Source organism: Panicum virgatum, chromosome 6N, assembly GCF_016808335.1.
Source record: "Panicum virgatum strain AP13 chromosome 6N, P.virgatum_v5, whole genome shotgun sequence".
NCBI lineage: Eukaryota > Viridiplantae > Streptophyta > Magnoliopsida > Poales > Poaceae > Panicum > Panicum virgatum.
This window is the reverse complement of record NC_053150.1, coordinates 33,984,965-33,998,751: the sequence shown is the minus strand read 5'-3', so window position 1 is coordinate 33,998,751 and position 13,787 is coordinate 33,984,965. Positions and strand designations below refer to the sequence as shown.

The 13,787-nt window shown below is 50.5% G+C and overlaps 1 protein-coding gene across 2 annotated transcripts in view; it reads right to left on the bottom strand.

Moving 5' to 3' along the window:
- The window catches only part of LOC120679337 (probable RNA-dependent RNA polymerase 3), a 48,633-nt gene that overhangs the window by 26,498 nt on the left and 8,348 nt on the right, over positions 1–13,787 (bottom strand). For both annotated transcript variants that reach the window (XR_005677143.1, XM_039960908.1), the window contains exons 5-11: positions 4,644–4,827; positions 3,460–3,673; positions 3,231–3,318; positions 3,015–3,143; positions 2,165–2,191; positions 1,940–2,011; positions 688–794 (exon numbers count right to left, since the gene is read on the bottom strand). Coding sequence is in view for 1 of the 2 variants with exons in the window: in XM_039960908.1 (XP_039816842.1) it covers positions 688–794; positions 1,940–2,011; positions 2,165–2,191; positions 3,015–3,143; positions 3,231–3,318; positions 3,460–3,673; positions 4,644–4,827 (821 nt within the window). In the remaining variant the exon portion in view is untranslated. The remainder of the gene's footprint in view (positions 1–687; positions 795–1,939; positions 2,012–2,164; positions 2,192–3,014; positions 3,144–3,230; positions 3,319–3,459; positions 3,674–4,643; positions 4,828–13,787) is intronic.

The window sequence follows — 13,787 nt, the reverse complement described above, 5'->3', positions numbered from 1 at the left end:
CATCTATCTTCTTTCTTAATTTCTGTGCCTAACTCCTAAAACTACACTTATTTAGAAACGGAGAAGTATAAATCTGTACACAGGCGGGTGAAGTGTGTAAATGCATTTACAGAGGCAGGCAATAACTTGCCCACATTTGTAAAACAATTTACACATGCAGGCAATAACTTCGCCCGCCTCAGTTTGCAATTTATTTTTCTAGGTCGTAAATGCTAGATTTATAGAGGTCGTCGTTTTTTTCGCCCACCTCTGTAAATCCATTTACAAAGGCGGCCAATGACGTTGGCCCCCAATAGCAAAATATACAAGCGGTTCGAAATTTTGTCCGCGTGTACTGATAATTGCCAAGTGCCTTGGTAAATGGTCTTTGTACATTGTATACTTTAGGCTGCCAAAAAAAATTTCAACTTGAAAGTTCTGAATACCCAAACCCCAAATCCTGGGCCCGCCTAATAAGAGATGTGAAGAAAGTGTCATCGTTCCCCACAAGAAAGTAGAATGAAAGGTACCAAAGTAATTTCACCAGCCATGTATAGTGGCACATATAATGCATACAAACAGTATAAAGCAGGATTAAGGGCGGTTATGCAATCCCAAATATATCCAATTAGCAACTATGTTCTGGTCTAAAGGATATTAAGGGCATTCTGAATACATTCTAAAAACGCAACGCATTTCCAGGCATACCTTGTGGATACTATTTCCAAAGAACTGAAAGATTGCATCCTGGATAATTTTGGATCTGCATTTATCTTCACCATGGATGATCGGATGACAATAGTATTGGGGGGAAGCTGAAACAACACAGAAGAATAAATAGATTTTTGGTAGAATTAAGATGCGAGAAAAAAGCATGACCACACTCTTTAAATTTATATTGCACAGAAACTATCACAGAATATGTTTGTATTAGGAAACATTATGCAGAGTGATGTTTGAGAAAGAACAGATCACTGCCTCAATAACATTGTGTAACTTGCATAAAGCAAAACAAAAAAAAAGGATCAGCTGAGCTTAGTGAAAAAAGGATTTTTTTTTATTTAGCCCATATTATTGAGCTGCATGCAGTAGCCAATTGACCCCAAAAGCTTAAGCTGATAGGAAACTCCAACACTCCCCCTCACATGCAAGCTCCCCCATGGAATATTGGAGTGGACAACAATTTATTTATTAAATTGTACCAGCCAGGATTCAAAGCTGAGACCTCTGGCTTTGATACCATATTGAGCTGCATGCACCAACCAAATGACCCCAAAAGCCAAGCTAATTGGGAAAGGTGGGCAATTCACTTATACTCCAACACATATAAATATAATACTTTAATTTAACCCTTCCTCCAATGAAAATTCAAGACCTAACCATTTTGGTCATGCCATGGGCCTTGGCATCACCAAATTCCTTAGCGCGCCAGCTGCCAGACCATTTAGTCACACCGACGACCATGGCATGACATGAAAGGGTTAGACTTGAGAAGTGGTTAATAGTTAAATATTGTATTTGTATGGGTTAAAAAATATTCCATGAAATGGTGCGCTTGTGCAAAAGCTCCACAGGTTTCTCATCTACCTTTTTTTTAATCTCAAACACACAGGAGAGCAGCGTATCCTCAAACAAACACAAATAAAGACCAAAACAGCCCGGAAGTAATATCGCTTAAGTTATATGTCTATAGTAGTGGTGTTCGAGAAAAGAAAATATAGACAACCATACTATTGTACTGAACTGTCAGACACAGGAGAGCAACAACATATTGCTGATACGATACTTAGAAGACACAGATGAGTAGAAATGCCCAGAAGAAATATATAAATTGGCCTTTGAATCAAGAGATGGTCCCAAAGGAACCATTTACATAACCTGTCAAGTGCAAGTAACAAAAGAAGCACTAAATTTTGAATGTAAATAATATAATGTCCAGTATAGAACTCCTAACACATACCCTTTTGTCAACTAGAAGAGTTCCTTTTGCAGCATATCCACTATAAAAAAGACGGATCTGTATGAGAAGAGGCTAGAGAAAGAAAGAGATTACACAAAGAACAAATCTATTAGTTGCATCACAGTATATTCAGAAAGTATTATATAAAAACACCATACGACAAAATTAAGAGGAGGCATATTTAGAGATATAAGATTGATGATGCTTTGAACTCATAGACCTCACCAATTTGTCTCCCCGATGCATAAAATCCTGAACAGGGAATAATAAAACAATCAAAAACTTTATCAACACATTAGCTTCGTGCTGAAGTTTGAAAAGCTCGTTCATAAGGGAAAAACTATAATGTCATAGAAAATGCAAATGGTCGTCATACCACATACAAACCAAAGTGAATTTCATTTTAACGAACACACAAGAGAACTGTGTGTCATTGCATTAAGGAGTGAAAAGTTTTACATTATAAACTATAGTGATTTCTAATCAATAGCAGCATATTTTATTTTAAAAATTTTTTGAGAAAGTTACCAAAATGCAGATCTTTTGATTCTAATTTGGCACTAACAACCATATAGTTTGCCTAGAAACTCAAACCTGGAAATATGATTGGTGGCTACCATCCTTAGGAATTAACATCACATCAAATTACATTACTTGACGTACTGGCTAAATTTGGGGGTTGATGAATTCCAAAACATGGAGCATTCAATTAAATGGCTCAGCATAAATCAAGACAAGATGAAAACTCTTTAGTTGGCAACTAGAATTAAAGTAAACAATGGTAATAGAAACATATACGAGTATACCATTAGACAGTTCTTTGTCCATATGTGTCGCATGCACATGCTTACATATGTACGAGTGACTTCTACAGTTCTCCTCTATTTCCATATGCACTCCAATAACAGAGGAAAGGAAAGAAAGTGGTTCACTGAACAACTTTGAAGAAAACAGATTTCATGTGACGAACCCAACAAAAAAAAAAGTCATCCAAATAGTTAAATTATCCAGAGAAAGTGATAAAGTAAAGTTTAAAATATAAGCAAGCTGTTGAACTAGGGGCAAGAGTACAAACTTGTAATTTCATCCCTTTTATAATTATTGCGGGGCATTTCTTCATCAAATCTTCAGATATGAAGCCAGTCCCATCAGTGTGGATCAAACGCTCCCTATCATCATTATATGCAACATTCCCATGTTCATTCTGAAATACCACATTTAAGATGAATTTTAGATTTTAATTAGTAACACGAAATAATACTGAAGACTTGTAGAGGAAGGAAATAATTACCCGGCAAGGTTCGTCATCAATCAATATAACATGAACTTCCGATAGATCAACCTCCAGTGTAACAGTTTTCGATAATATCAAAGCAAACCTGTAGATTTCCAATAAGTGAATATTAGTTTAACACACAGAAGCAGAGGGACCCAGAAATAGTTTTACTAGCACCTAGTCAAAACCCCCAAAGGAATAGATATGCTGAGCTGAGCTAAGCTTGATAAGTTAGGTGACAAACCTAGACACAAACTTCTCCAAGTTGGGAGCGGTATGGATGTGCATGAATAGTTTGCGGAACTGATCGATTGGTTTGTTGGAAAGTATAAAAGGCCCATCCCCTATCCAACCCGACTCAGTGCAAACAAAGTAGCACCTGACAGATGGATTAAAATTCTTGATTTTCCCTTCTTCTGCATCTTTCTTTTTCTTATCTTTCCCTCCATCCTTGTAAACTGAGGCAAACCAAATGAACATCATCCAACAAATTAGAGCCCAAAATTTGTCGCAACTCATAAAAATGCAAGTAAATGAAATTTAATTAATTAGAGCCCAAAATTTGTCGCAACTTATAAAAATGCAAGTAAATGAAATTTAATTATCTCTCAGCACATTACGAATCCTGAATCAAATAAAAAAACTAACAGTGACTCTAAAGTTTCCCATGACTTTTCTGTACTAAACCATCCCTCCAAATAACCAATCAAACATTTTGTTGGCACACTATTTTCCCTAAAATCCATAGTGCCCTTTCCCAGATCATAAGAGCCTAATATTTGTGAATACTATTGCCATCATTCATATTTTCTCCTTGGTCCAGCACAGTCAACAGTAACTATGTCGTTTCCCACTGCCTAGTAGGCCAAGTCCAACTTGTCAATATCAAATTGTTTTTTTTTTTGAAAACACGTAGAAGAGCTTTGTATCGTTGCATTAAGAAGAGAATGTTTAAGGGTACAAGAGCCCTGGGCACTAGGATTACATCCACGCCATTTACAAAGAATTTTACTCCAATGCCAAAAGGAACTACCCCCTGGAGGCCTCCAATGCTCTCAGCCATCTCACCCTCATTGTTTAGCAAAGCCTTAATGAGCAGAACATACTGCCTTAATGAGCAGAACATACTCAGCACATATTATGGGAGCAAAAGAGAGAGAAAGAAAATGCTAACTCTATAAGAAGAGCCTTGCATGCCTGAGAAGTGGAAACTGAAGAACAGTTTGAAAGAAGGCAGAAGTTTCCTCAGCCTGTTTTGAAAGTTCAAGAGTGATGGAATAGACACATCACGAAGAATTGCCATGCACTAGATCATAGGCTACTGCACCCCTCCCTCCCCTCCCTCCTCTTTATGTTATATGAAGTTTGTTAGTATGACGCTACAGTAACAAGTCCAAATAGGTGCTGCATAACTAAATAGAAACTCACCAAAAAAACGGTAGTGCCGCAAACCCAAAACAATACCATCTTCGGCAACCTTATGATAGTGCTGACGGTATATATTGAAATCATTGTCTTTATCAGATGAATTGGCCATAAATTTCACTACTAGAACATTATCATCACCAAGAATCTTCTGTAGATGAGTCCTCTTATTCTCTGTAAATGGACCCTGTTTCAGTCAAATAGCGTAACAAATATAAGGTTGGTCCCTGAACTTCCTCAAAATATTTACCATAGGCAAATGCAATATTTATGAATCCATGTCCCAGAACATAGTTAATGCCATTGGCATTTTTACACAATTGCATGCATGGTCAAATTGGAAAAAAAAAAGTAATCACAACAACGTAAGAAAGGTTCCATGCAGTTTGTTAGGCCTTCTAGAACTTAAATCAGCATGCACCTTTATGCTAACAGATTAATGAATCAGTACCCATCAATCGTGTTTGCTGCACAATATTTTGAGGAGTGTAAGCAACAGAATATTCATGTATATCCATTTATGTTGCGGTGCATGACATTCTATTTTATTGAAATCGTAGCAAAATAGAGAGCAAGATTAACCTATGGAGGAATATTGTAGTGAAAACTCAAATCACATACATATTGTAGGATGGAAATAATTGATGTATTCCGCCAAACCCTAGAAGGGTGGGATATATAGATCCTATACATGGGCCTCTATACATGGGCTCACATATACACCAACACACCCCCGCAGTCTGAACTACCGGCGCAGCGGTGATCAAGACTGGACAACAAGAAAGCCAACACCCCCCCCCCCCCCCGCCGCAGTCTGAGCAACCGGCGCAGCGGTGTTCAAGACTGGACAAGAAGAGAGTACAAAGAGTGTACAAAGGGCAAATACCCCCCCGGCAGCCACAACTAGCCACCTGCTACGTTGAGGCTGGAGCGAAACTCCGAGAATGTCGAGGAGGGTAGTCCCTTGGTGAAGATGTCAGCAAACTGGGAGGTAGTCGGGACATGGAGTACCCGAACATCGCCAATGGCGACTCTGTCGCGCACGAAGTGCAGATTGATCTCCACATGCTTCGCCCGCTGGTGCTGGACGGGGTTGGTGAAGAGATACACGGCGCTGACGTTGTCGCAGTAGACGAGCGTGCTCTTGACGAGCGGGCTGTGGAGCTCCGCCAAGAGCTGTCGTAGCCAGAACGCCTCTGCCACGCCGTTAGCGACAGCCCGGTACTCCGCCTCAGCACTAGAGCGGGAGACAACCGGCTGCCGCTTGGACGACCAGGAGACCAGGTTGCCGCCCAGGAAGACGGCGTAGCCGGAAGTGGAGCGACGAGTGTCCGGGCAGCCAGCCCAGTCAGCGTCGGTGTAGACAACCAGCTCAGCAGAGGACGAGCGGTGAAGCACCAGGCCGAGGTCCACAGTGCCACGGACGTAGCGGAGGAGACGCTTCAGCGCAGCAAGGTGTGACTCTCGGGGATCATGCATGTGGAGACAGACCTGCTGAACTGCGTAGGTGAGGTCCGGCCTGGGGAAGGTGAGGTACTACAAAGCGCCGGCCAGACTCCGGTAGGCAGTAGGATCAGCCACCGGATCACCCAGATCAGCAGACAGCTTTGCCTGAGTATCGACAGGAGTGGAGCAGGGCTTGCAATCAGTCATCCCAGCCCGCTCCAGAATATCAAGTACGTACTGCCGCTGGTGAAGGAGAAGACCAGACGGGCGAGGCTCAACAGTGACGCCCAAGAAGTGGTGGAGCTGACCAAGATCCTTCATAGCAAACTCCTGCTGCAGAGAGGAGATGACACTCTGAAGCAACCGCTGACTGGAAGCTGTGAGCACAATGTCATCGACATAGAGCAGCAGATAGGCAGTCTCATCCCCACGGCGGTAGATGAAGAGAGACGTGTCAGACTTGGCCTCGGTGAACCCCAATGTCAGCAAGAACGTGGCGAACCGAGAGTACCAAGCCCGAGGAGCTTGTTTCAGACCATTGAGAGACTTGTTAAGCCGGCAAACCATATCCGGACGACTCGAGTCCACAAATCCCGCTGGCTGAGAGCAGTAGACAGTCTCTGACAGAGTGCCGTGAAAAAACACATTCTTCACGTCCAGCTGGTGCACAGGCCAAGAACGGGAGAGCGCAAGCGAGAGGACCGTGCGCACCGTAGCGGGCTTCACGACTGGACTGAAGATCTCATCATAGTCCACACCAGGTCGCTGAGTGAACCCCCGGAGAACCCAGCGAGCCTTGTAGCGCTCCAGTGTGCCATCAGCCCGACGTTTATGCATCCAAATTCACTTGCCAGTCACCACATTGCAACCAGACGGATACGGTACGAGGTCCCACGTCTGGTTGGCAAGAAGAGCCGCGTACTCCTCTTCCATCGCACGATGCCAGTGAGGATCCGCCAAGGCGTCGCGGACAGAGGAGGGTACCGGAGAGACCTGCGGCTCTCCCTCGGTGGCGGAAAGAGTCGCGACCTGAGACGCCATCCGCCGAGTCACCATGGGATGGATATGCCGAGGATCCCGATGGATGACTGGCGGGTGGTACACCTCCGGCTCGGCTCGAGAGGGAGCCGGAGGAGGCGGCGGCGACGACGGCTTCGGTGTAGGCGTCGCAGGAGCCTCCGGAGCAGGAGACGGCACTGGTGTCGGCGCCGACCGACGCCGGTACACCTGCACCGGTTGAGCGTACCGCTGCGGCGCCGGTGTCGGCGCCGAACGACGCCGGTACACCTGCACCGGCTGAGCGTACCGCGCAGGTGCAGGGGAAGGCACCGGGGCCGCGCGTGGTGCAGCGAGAGACACCGGGTCTGCGCGCGGCACGACCGGAGGTCCGGGGGCCGCGCGTGGCGCGACTGCGGGTACCGGGGCCGCTCTCGGCGCAGCAGGGATCACCGGAAGCGGTGCCGGTGTACCGAGAAAACCTGCAGGGAAAGGACAAACAGGTAACGATGGCTGAACCACCAGGTCAGTAGGAAACAGAGACTCCAGCTCGGGGTCAGGAGAAGGAGTGGAGGAGGTGGAGTAGGGGAAATCCGACTCGTCAAAGATGACGTGTCGGGAGATCAGGACGCGGCGAGAGGTGAGGTCAAAGCATCGGTACCCCTTGTGGTCAGGGGAGTAACCGAGGAACACACAACGAGTCGAGTGGGGCGCCAGCTTGTGAGAAGCGGTGGCGGAGGTGTTAGGGTAACACGCACACCCGAAGACCCGAAGGTGGTCGTAGCGAGGAGGGGTACCGAAGAGAGCGTGGTGTGGAGTGGGAGCAGGAGAAGCAGTGGATAGAAGGCGGTTGAGCAGGTAGGTGGCGGTGTGGAGGCTCTCAGTCCAGAAGCGCGGAGGCAGAGGCCTGGATCAGAAGGGTGCGCACGACGTCGTTTGTCGTGCGAATCATCCGCTCAGTCTTGCCGTTCTGAGGAGAGGTATACGGACAAGACATACGCAGCTGAACACCCCGAGAGAGGAAGAAGGAACGGGAGGTGGAGTTATCGAACTCCCGCCCATTGTCACACTGGACGGCCTTAACGGTGAGGCCGAACTGAGTGGACACCCAGGCAAAGAAGTGGAGGAGAGTGGGAAAGGTCTCAGACTTGGCGCGCAAAGGGAAAGTCCGAGTAATGAGAAAAATCATCAACAATTGACCGATTCAGGTAATTCCAGTTAATTTCAGTTGGTGTCAGGCTAACCATGGTTACCCAAGAAGTACAACATAGTTATGAGTGTTAAACCCTTGGAACCAGATTGTGGCTATTGCCTAATGCATGCTCAGAAGGACTAAATGAGACTCGATTGGATATAACGATACGATCTTGGAAACCTTGCCAAGCAAAAGTCACCGGGTGAATCGAACCCCCAATGTACTCGAAACGTTTGGAACGTTTTGAGATATCTAGTGGAGAAAACTAGATATACATCTGCAAAACACAGTGATGTTAAAGGAAAATGAGATGGATATGAGAGGACGACTCGCAATCACCGCACCTGAAATGCAGTAATCAGATGGATCAGTGACCCTCACCTTTTTTGGAACCCTAGTAACCCTTTAATCTCGGGGACGAGATTCTCGTGAGGGGGGGAGACTGTAACTTCCCGGATTTTCCCGGAATGTTAAATAGTCGAAAAATGCGAGTTTCAAAAATTTTTGTGTTAGTGCTGTAGTTTTACTCATATAAGTAAGAATTCTATCTCTCTAAATTCCTAGTAATTAAAATTTTGATGAGAATTAAGGAAAATATTTTGCTAGTGTGACAATGTTTGGAGTTACTCGGATTTATTTGCATCTACCTTGTTTACTCGAATTCGATTTGGGTTTGTTTTCCTTGCGTGAAAATTGTGTGGAATTTAAATTGAGGTGTGCCCCTCAATTTAATTTCAAATGCTAACCCTTGTGTGGGATTTAATTTGAATTGTGCCATTCAAATTAAATCCAAAACCATAACAGCTAACCCGTGACCTACCCTATACGGCCCTATCCGATCCGGCCCAGACCCAAGCTCTACCTCGACCCAAGTCCAAACCCAACACAGTTCGGTCCGGCCCAACCACAACACTGGAGACAACCCAATCCCTAACCAGCCCAATGCCAAAACCACCCTTCAGCCCAATCAGCAGGAGGCCATCTCAGCCTGCTGAGCCCCAACGCGGCCCTGAACACAGCCAGCCCAACATACCCCACGCCACCTCTCCTTGTATCGCTTATAGGTGGGCCAGCCATGTCAGCGCGCCTCCCTGTTCCCCTATCCCTTTCCTCCCGACGCACGCCGCCATCCGCTCACAGCGCCGCGCCCTCCCTCGCAACGCGACAAGACGCGGAGGCACCGCCTCGCCAACCAGCGCTCCCCCACGTCACCCATGCGCGCGGCGTCGTGCCTTTGACCGCCTTTGCCCGTGCGCGCGACCTAAACCCTAGCCTCGGCCTCGTGATGCATGCCACGCGTCCGCAGGCCTGCGCCGAGAGCCCTCCACCGTTGCTCGGCGTCCGTGCCGCGCCCCGACCACCAGCCCTAGCCACACCACCGTCGCATCGCCGAGGAGGAGAACCAGCGCTGCCGCCGTGGAGCCGGGGAGGAGCAGGAGCTCGCCGAGGAGGACCACGCCGTCGCCAAGAAGCCAGGAGGGGTGCGGCCGCCGCCGCCGCCCCTGCCAGGACCCGCGAAGGAGGAGGGGCCGCAGCTGTGCCCAGAGCCGAGCACGAGCAGGAGCCGCCGCCCAGGAACGCCGTCACCATACCAGGGACATCGAGCCGTCGCCGAGCAAGAAGAGGACGTCGCCGCTGGGCACGAGAACAACGCCGACACCAAGCTGCCCACAGGACACCAACGGATCGAGCAGAAGCACGCCGCCGCCCGAGTTCGTCACCACGACGGCGCCCCCGATCGACAACGTCGACGTTCCAGTGCAGCCTGCACATCACCGACCCGACACGGCTCTGCCTTGCCTCTGCCTCGCCCCGTTCTCCATCGACCTGTGTTGGTAGGTGCTGCTGTCCCTTGTCCAGCCCCTCTCCTTGCTGCCGGCGTGAGCTGTATGCCGCCGATGACCCTTCCTATAGCAGCCATAGGTCTTTCCCCGTCCCAGTCTTTCGTTTGCAGGGGCCCGACGCGCCGCCGCCACACCTTGCAAACCGTCGTCGCCCTCTCGGCCTGCTGCCAGGACGAAACCTTGGCCTTGCCTCGCCGCGCCGCTGCCTGACCTCGCCGTGGCCGCACCCGGCTCGTGCACATGCCTTGCTGTCCAAGGCCGGGCCTTTCTGCCCCCTTTGCACATGCACGCCACGCTGTTGCCTCGCTTGGGCACGAATCCAACCACGCCGCAGCGTTCGCACAAGGCGAGCCCTTTCGGGCATTTCGTCGAGCACTCACGATGCGCACGACCACACAACCTATAGGTGCACGTGACCTTGCCTTGCTGCAGCACCGTCGCCTAGAACGGCCTAGAACGCCGCCCAGCGCCTTTGCACGCACACCCGCCGCCTACGACGCGGCCGAGCGCCCGCGACTGCCCTTCGGCATTCTGCCGAACACCTTGCAAGCAGCCACAAACATGTGCTCACGCGCACTCGACGCGACGCGGCTGGCTGGTTTGCCGCGTCGCCGTCGCGTTCCACCTCCGCCTTGTTTCCCTTGCCCTGTTCTGGCCCTGGCCTTGTGCCACTACAGACCCGTCACGTCGCCATGGATCGGAATGCCCGCGTTCCGCTCGCGAACACGCTCTGGAGCCTCACCGAACACCAAGCCTGTTAACCCCGCTTGGCCCTTGTCTCGCCGCGCCGTGTCTCGGCTTTCCGAGTGTCAGCGTGTGCACGAACTCAGTTCACCACCGCACGTCCAAGCCGGTCCCCTAGCCGTGCCCTTTGGCCACGCTCGCGACGCCGCCGTTGCCTAACCTCGCCGCCGCCGTGGCCACACCATGCGTGCGCCGCGCGTGTTCGCGCGCGCTGGCGCTCGAGGCTAGGCCTTTGCCCTTCCTCGCAGCCAAGTCCCCGACCTCGCCTTGCGCGTTCCCGAGCACGCCATAGCGCTCCGCAGCCTGAAGCCTCGTCTCCACCTTGACCTGCCCGGGATCCGCTCCGCCGCCGTTGCCGCCCGAAGACCTCGCCGCTGTCGCCGCCAGGAAGACCTCGTCGCCGCCGTCCTACTTTGCTCTGCCTCGGCACGGAGACCACACGGAGCTAAGCCACTCTAGATCGCACGAGCCGCAGCTGATTCCACCACCTTTGACATGTGGGACCACCTTGTCAGCGAGGGAAGGAGGAGACCGACCAGCGGGACCGGAGCTGTCAGCGAGATGAAGGAGAAGAAGAAAAAGCAAAGAAGGAGAAGAGAACATGAAGACGGGCCGCCGTGCCCCGCCGGCCCAGTCCGCCAAGCCGAGCTGAGTTCCCGGGCTGTTAAGCCGGCCCGTTCACCTTGAGCCGTTATCCGAGCCGACCCAGTTCTCGAGCCAAGCTGCCAAACCATGTGGGCCCAGCTGACCCCCTGGGCGTGGCCCCAGTTGACCTATTGACCTGGTCAATGTTGACCAAGTCAACGCTGACGTCATCAACAGCCATGATGACGTTAGCATTTGGCTGACTTCCGTGCTGACGTAAGCCCGACACGTGGCATGCCCAGAGGCTGCCACGTGGCTAACTGTGTGTTTTTCTTTTTCCGATAATCAGTTAGTAATATCAGAAAATGCTTAATCTTAGAAAAATTCTTAATAAATTAGCCGGACCCCTGAAAATTATGAAACCCGTTTCATAATTCTTATAAAATCATGATCTAACCGATAGAATAGGTTTTGTTGTGAGTTGGATCTTATTTGAGCAGTTTTGTGCATTCTTGCAACTTGGCCCCTGTATTTTTACGTAATTACGATTAGGTCCTTGTTAGATATATAGAGTTGTATTTGTGCTTGTATTGTGTTTCTTGTAACCCAAGCCTATACGGCCTATATAATGAAAGGTCACCCCCCTTCCTAGGGTGTGTGGTGTTTGCCAATTCTCTACATGGTATCACGAGTCCGGGCCCTCCCCTTGCCCAGCCATGCGCCCCCCTCCCTTCCGCTGCCCTAGCCGCCGTCCAGGGGCCTCCTCCCCATCGGCGCCACCCTTCCTTCCCTTCCCTGCGCCCTCCCTGGGCACCCAGCACCTCTCCCCTACGCCCTAACCCTAGGGCGCCCCCCCTCCTCCTTCCCTGCGCCCACCACACCAGCCGCAGACTCTTGCTGCGTGGTCCAGATTGCATCTGCAATCATATCGACCTCCTCTGCGACATCAGCGGCGTCTTCTCCCTCCTCTGGCGCCCCCTCCATGCCCTCTGCTGTGGATGCATCAGCAGGCGCCCTCTTCCTCCACCCCTACGCTACGATCAACGTCAAGTCCCATGTTCCCCTTGAACTGGAACTGCACAGCGCCAACTACGGGAAGTGGTCGGCCTTCTTCAAGGCGATGTGCGGCAAGTTCGGGCTTCTTCATCACATCGACGGCTCCGTTCCCCCTCGCCGTACTGATCCCGCTTGGGAGCAGATTGACTGCTGCATTCGCACGTGGCTTTACGGCTCCGTCTCTCAAGATGTTCTTGACTTCACCATGGCTGAAAATCAGACGGCGCGGGAGCTCTGGGTTGCCATCTCCAACAAGTTTCAGGCCAACAAGGCTCCCCGCGCCATCTTCCTGAGCGAGGACTTCCACTCCATGACTCAGGGTGATCTTTCCGTCATGGATTTTGGCAAGAAGATGAAGCTAGCTGCCGACGCCCTGCGTGAAGTTGGTCATCCCGTCGCCGAGCCCACCTTGGTGCTGAATTTGCTGCGGGGTATTCACCCCAAATTCAGCAACACCAAGGACATCGTCGCCGGCACCAAGGACATCACCTTTGATGAAGCCCTTAATCAGTTCGCCCTCAAGGAGCTGCGCATGGCCAATGAGGCGAAGGTGCTGTCCTCTACAGCGCTGGTCGCCGCCACCAAAGGCTGCGGGTCTTCCTGCCGTTCATCCTCGTCTACTGCACCGCCGCAGCAGCAGCAACCGCAGCAGCAGCAGCATCTTCAGCTGCCGCAGCAGCAGCAGCGTCGGCGCAGGAAAAAGGGCGGCAATGGAAGTGGTGGCGCCCAGCAGCAGCAGTACCAGCAGCAGCAGCCCCGCGGGCCTACTCCCACCAGCCCGTGGGTCTGCTTCTCTCCGTGGGGCACTCCCGGCGGTCAGGGCTGGTCCTCCGTTGGTGGTGGCGGCTCCTGGCGCGGTCAAGGCGTGCTGGGACCTGCTCCTCAGCAAGCCTACACCGCGTTCGCCCCCCTGCAGTTCTCCACCCCACCCCAGCAGCAGCAGTACCAGCAGCCCACACAGACATGGGACCAGGCGGGTCTCATTGTGGCGCTACAGCAGATGCAGCTGCAGGGCTCCTCTCCATGGGTAATGGACTCAGGCGCCTCCACCCACATGCACTCCTCGGATGGTATACTTCTCTCTCGTTCACCTGCTTCGCATGTTTCTATTTCAGTAGGCAATGGTTCACATATTCCCGTAACGTCTAGAGGTCATTCTGTCCTAGCCACCGCTGCATCAAATTTTGCCCTTAATAATGTTCTCATTGTTCCTTCTATCGTTCGCAACCTCCTGTCTGTTCGTCAATTCACCCGTGACAATAGCTGCTCGATAGAATTTGA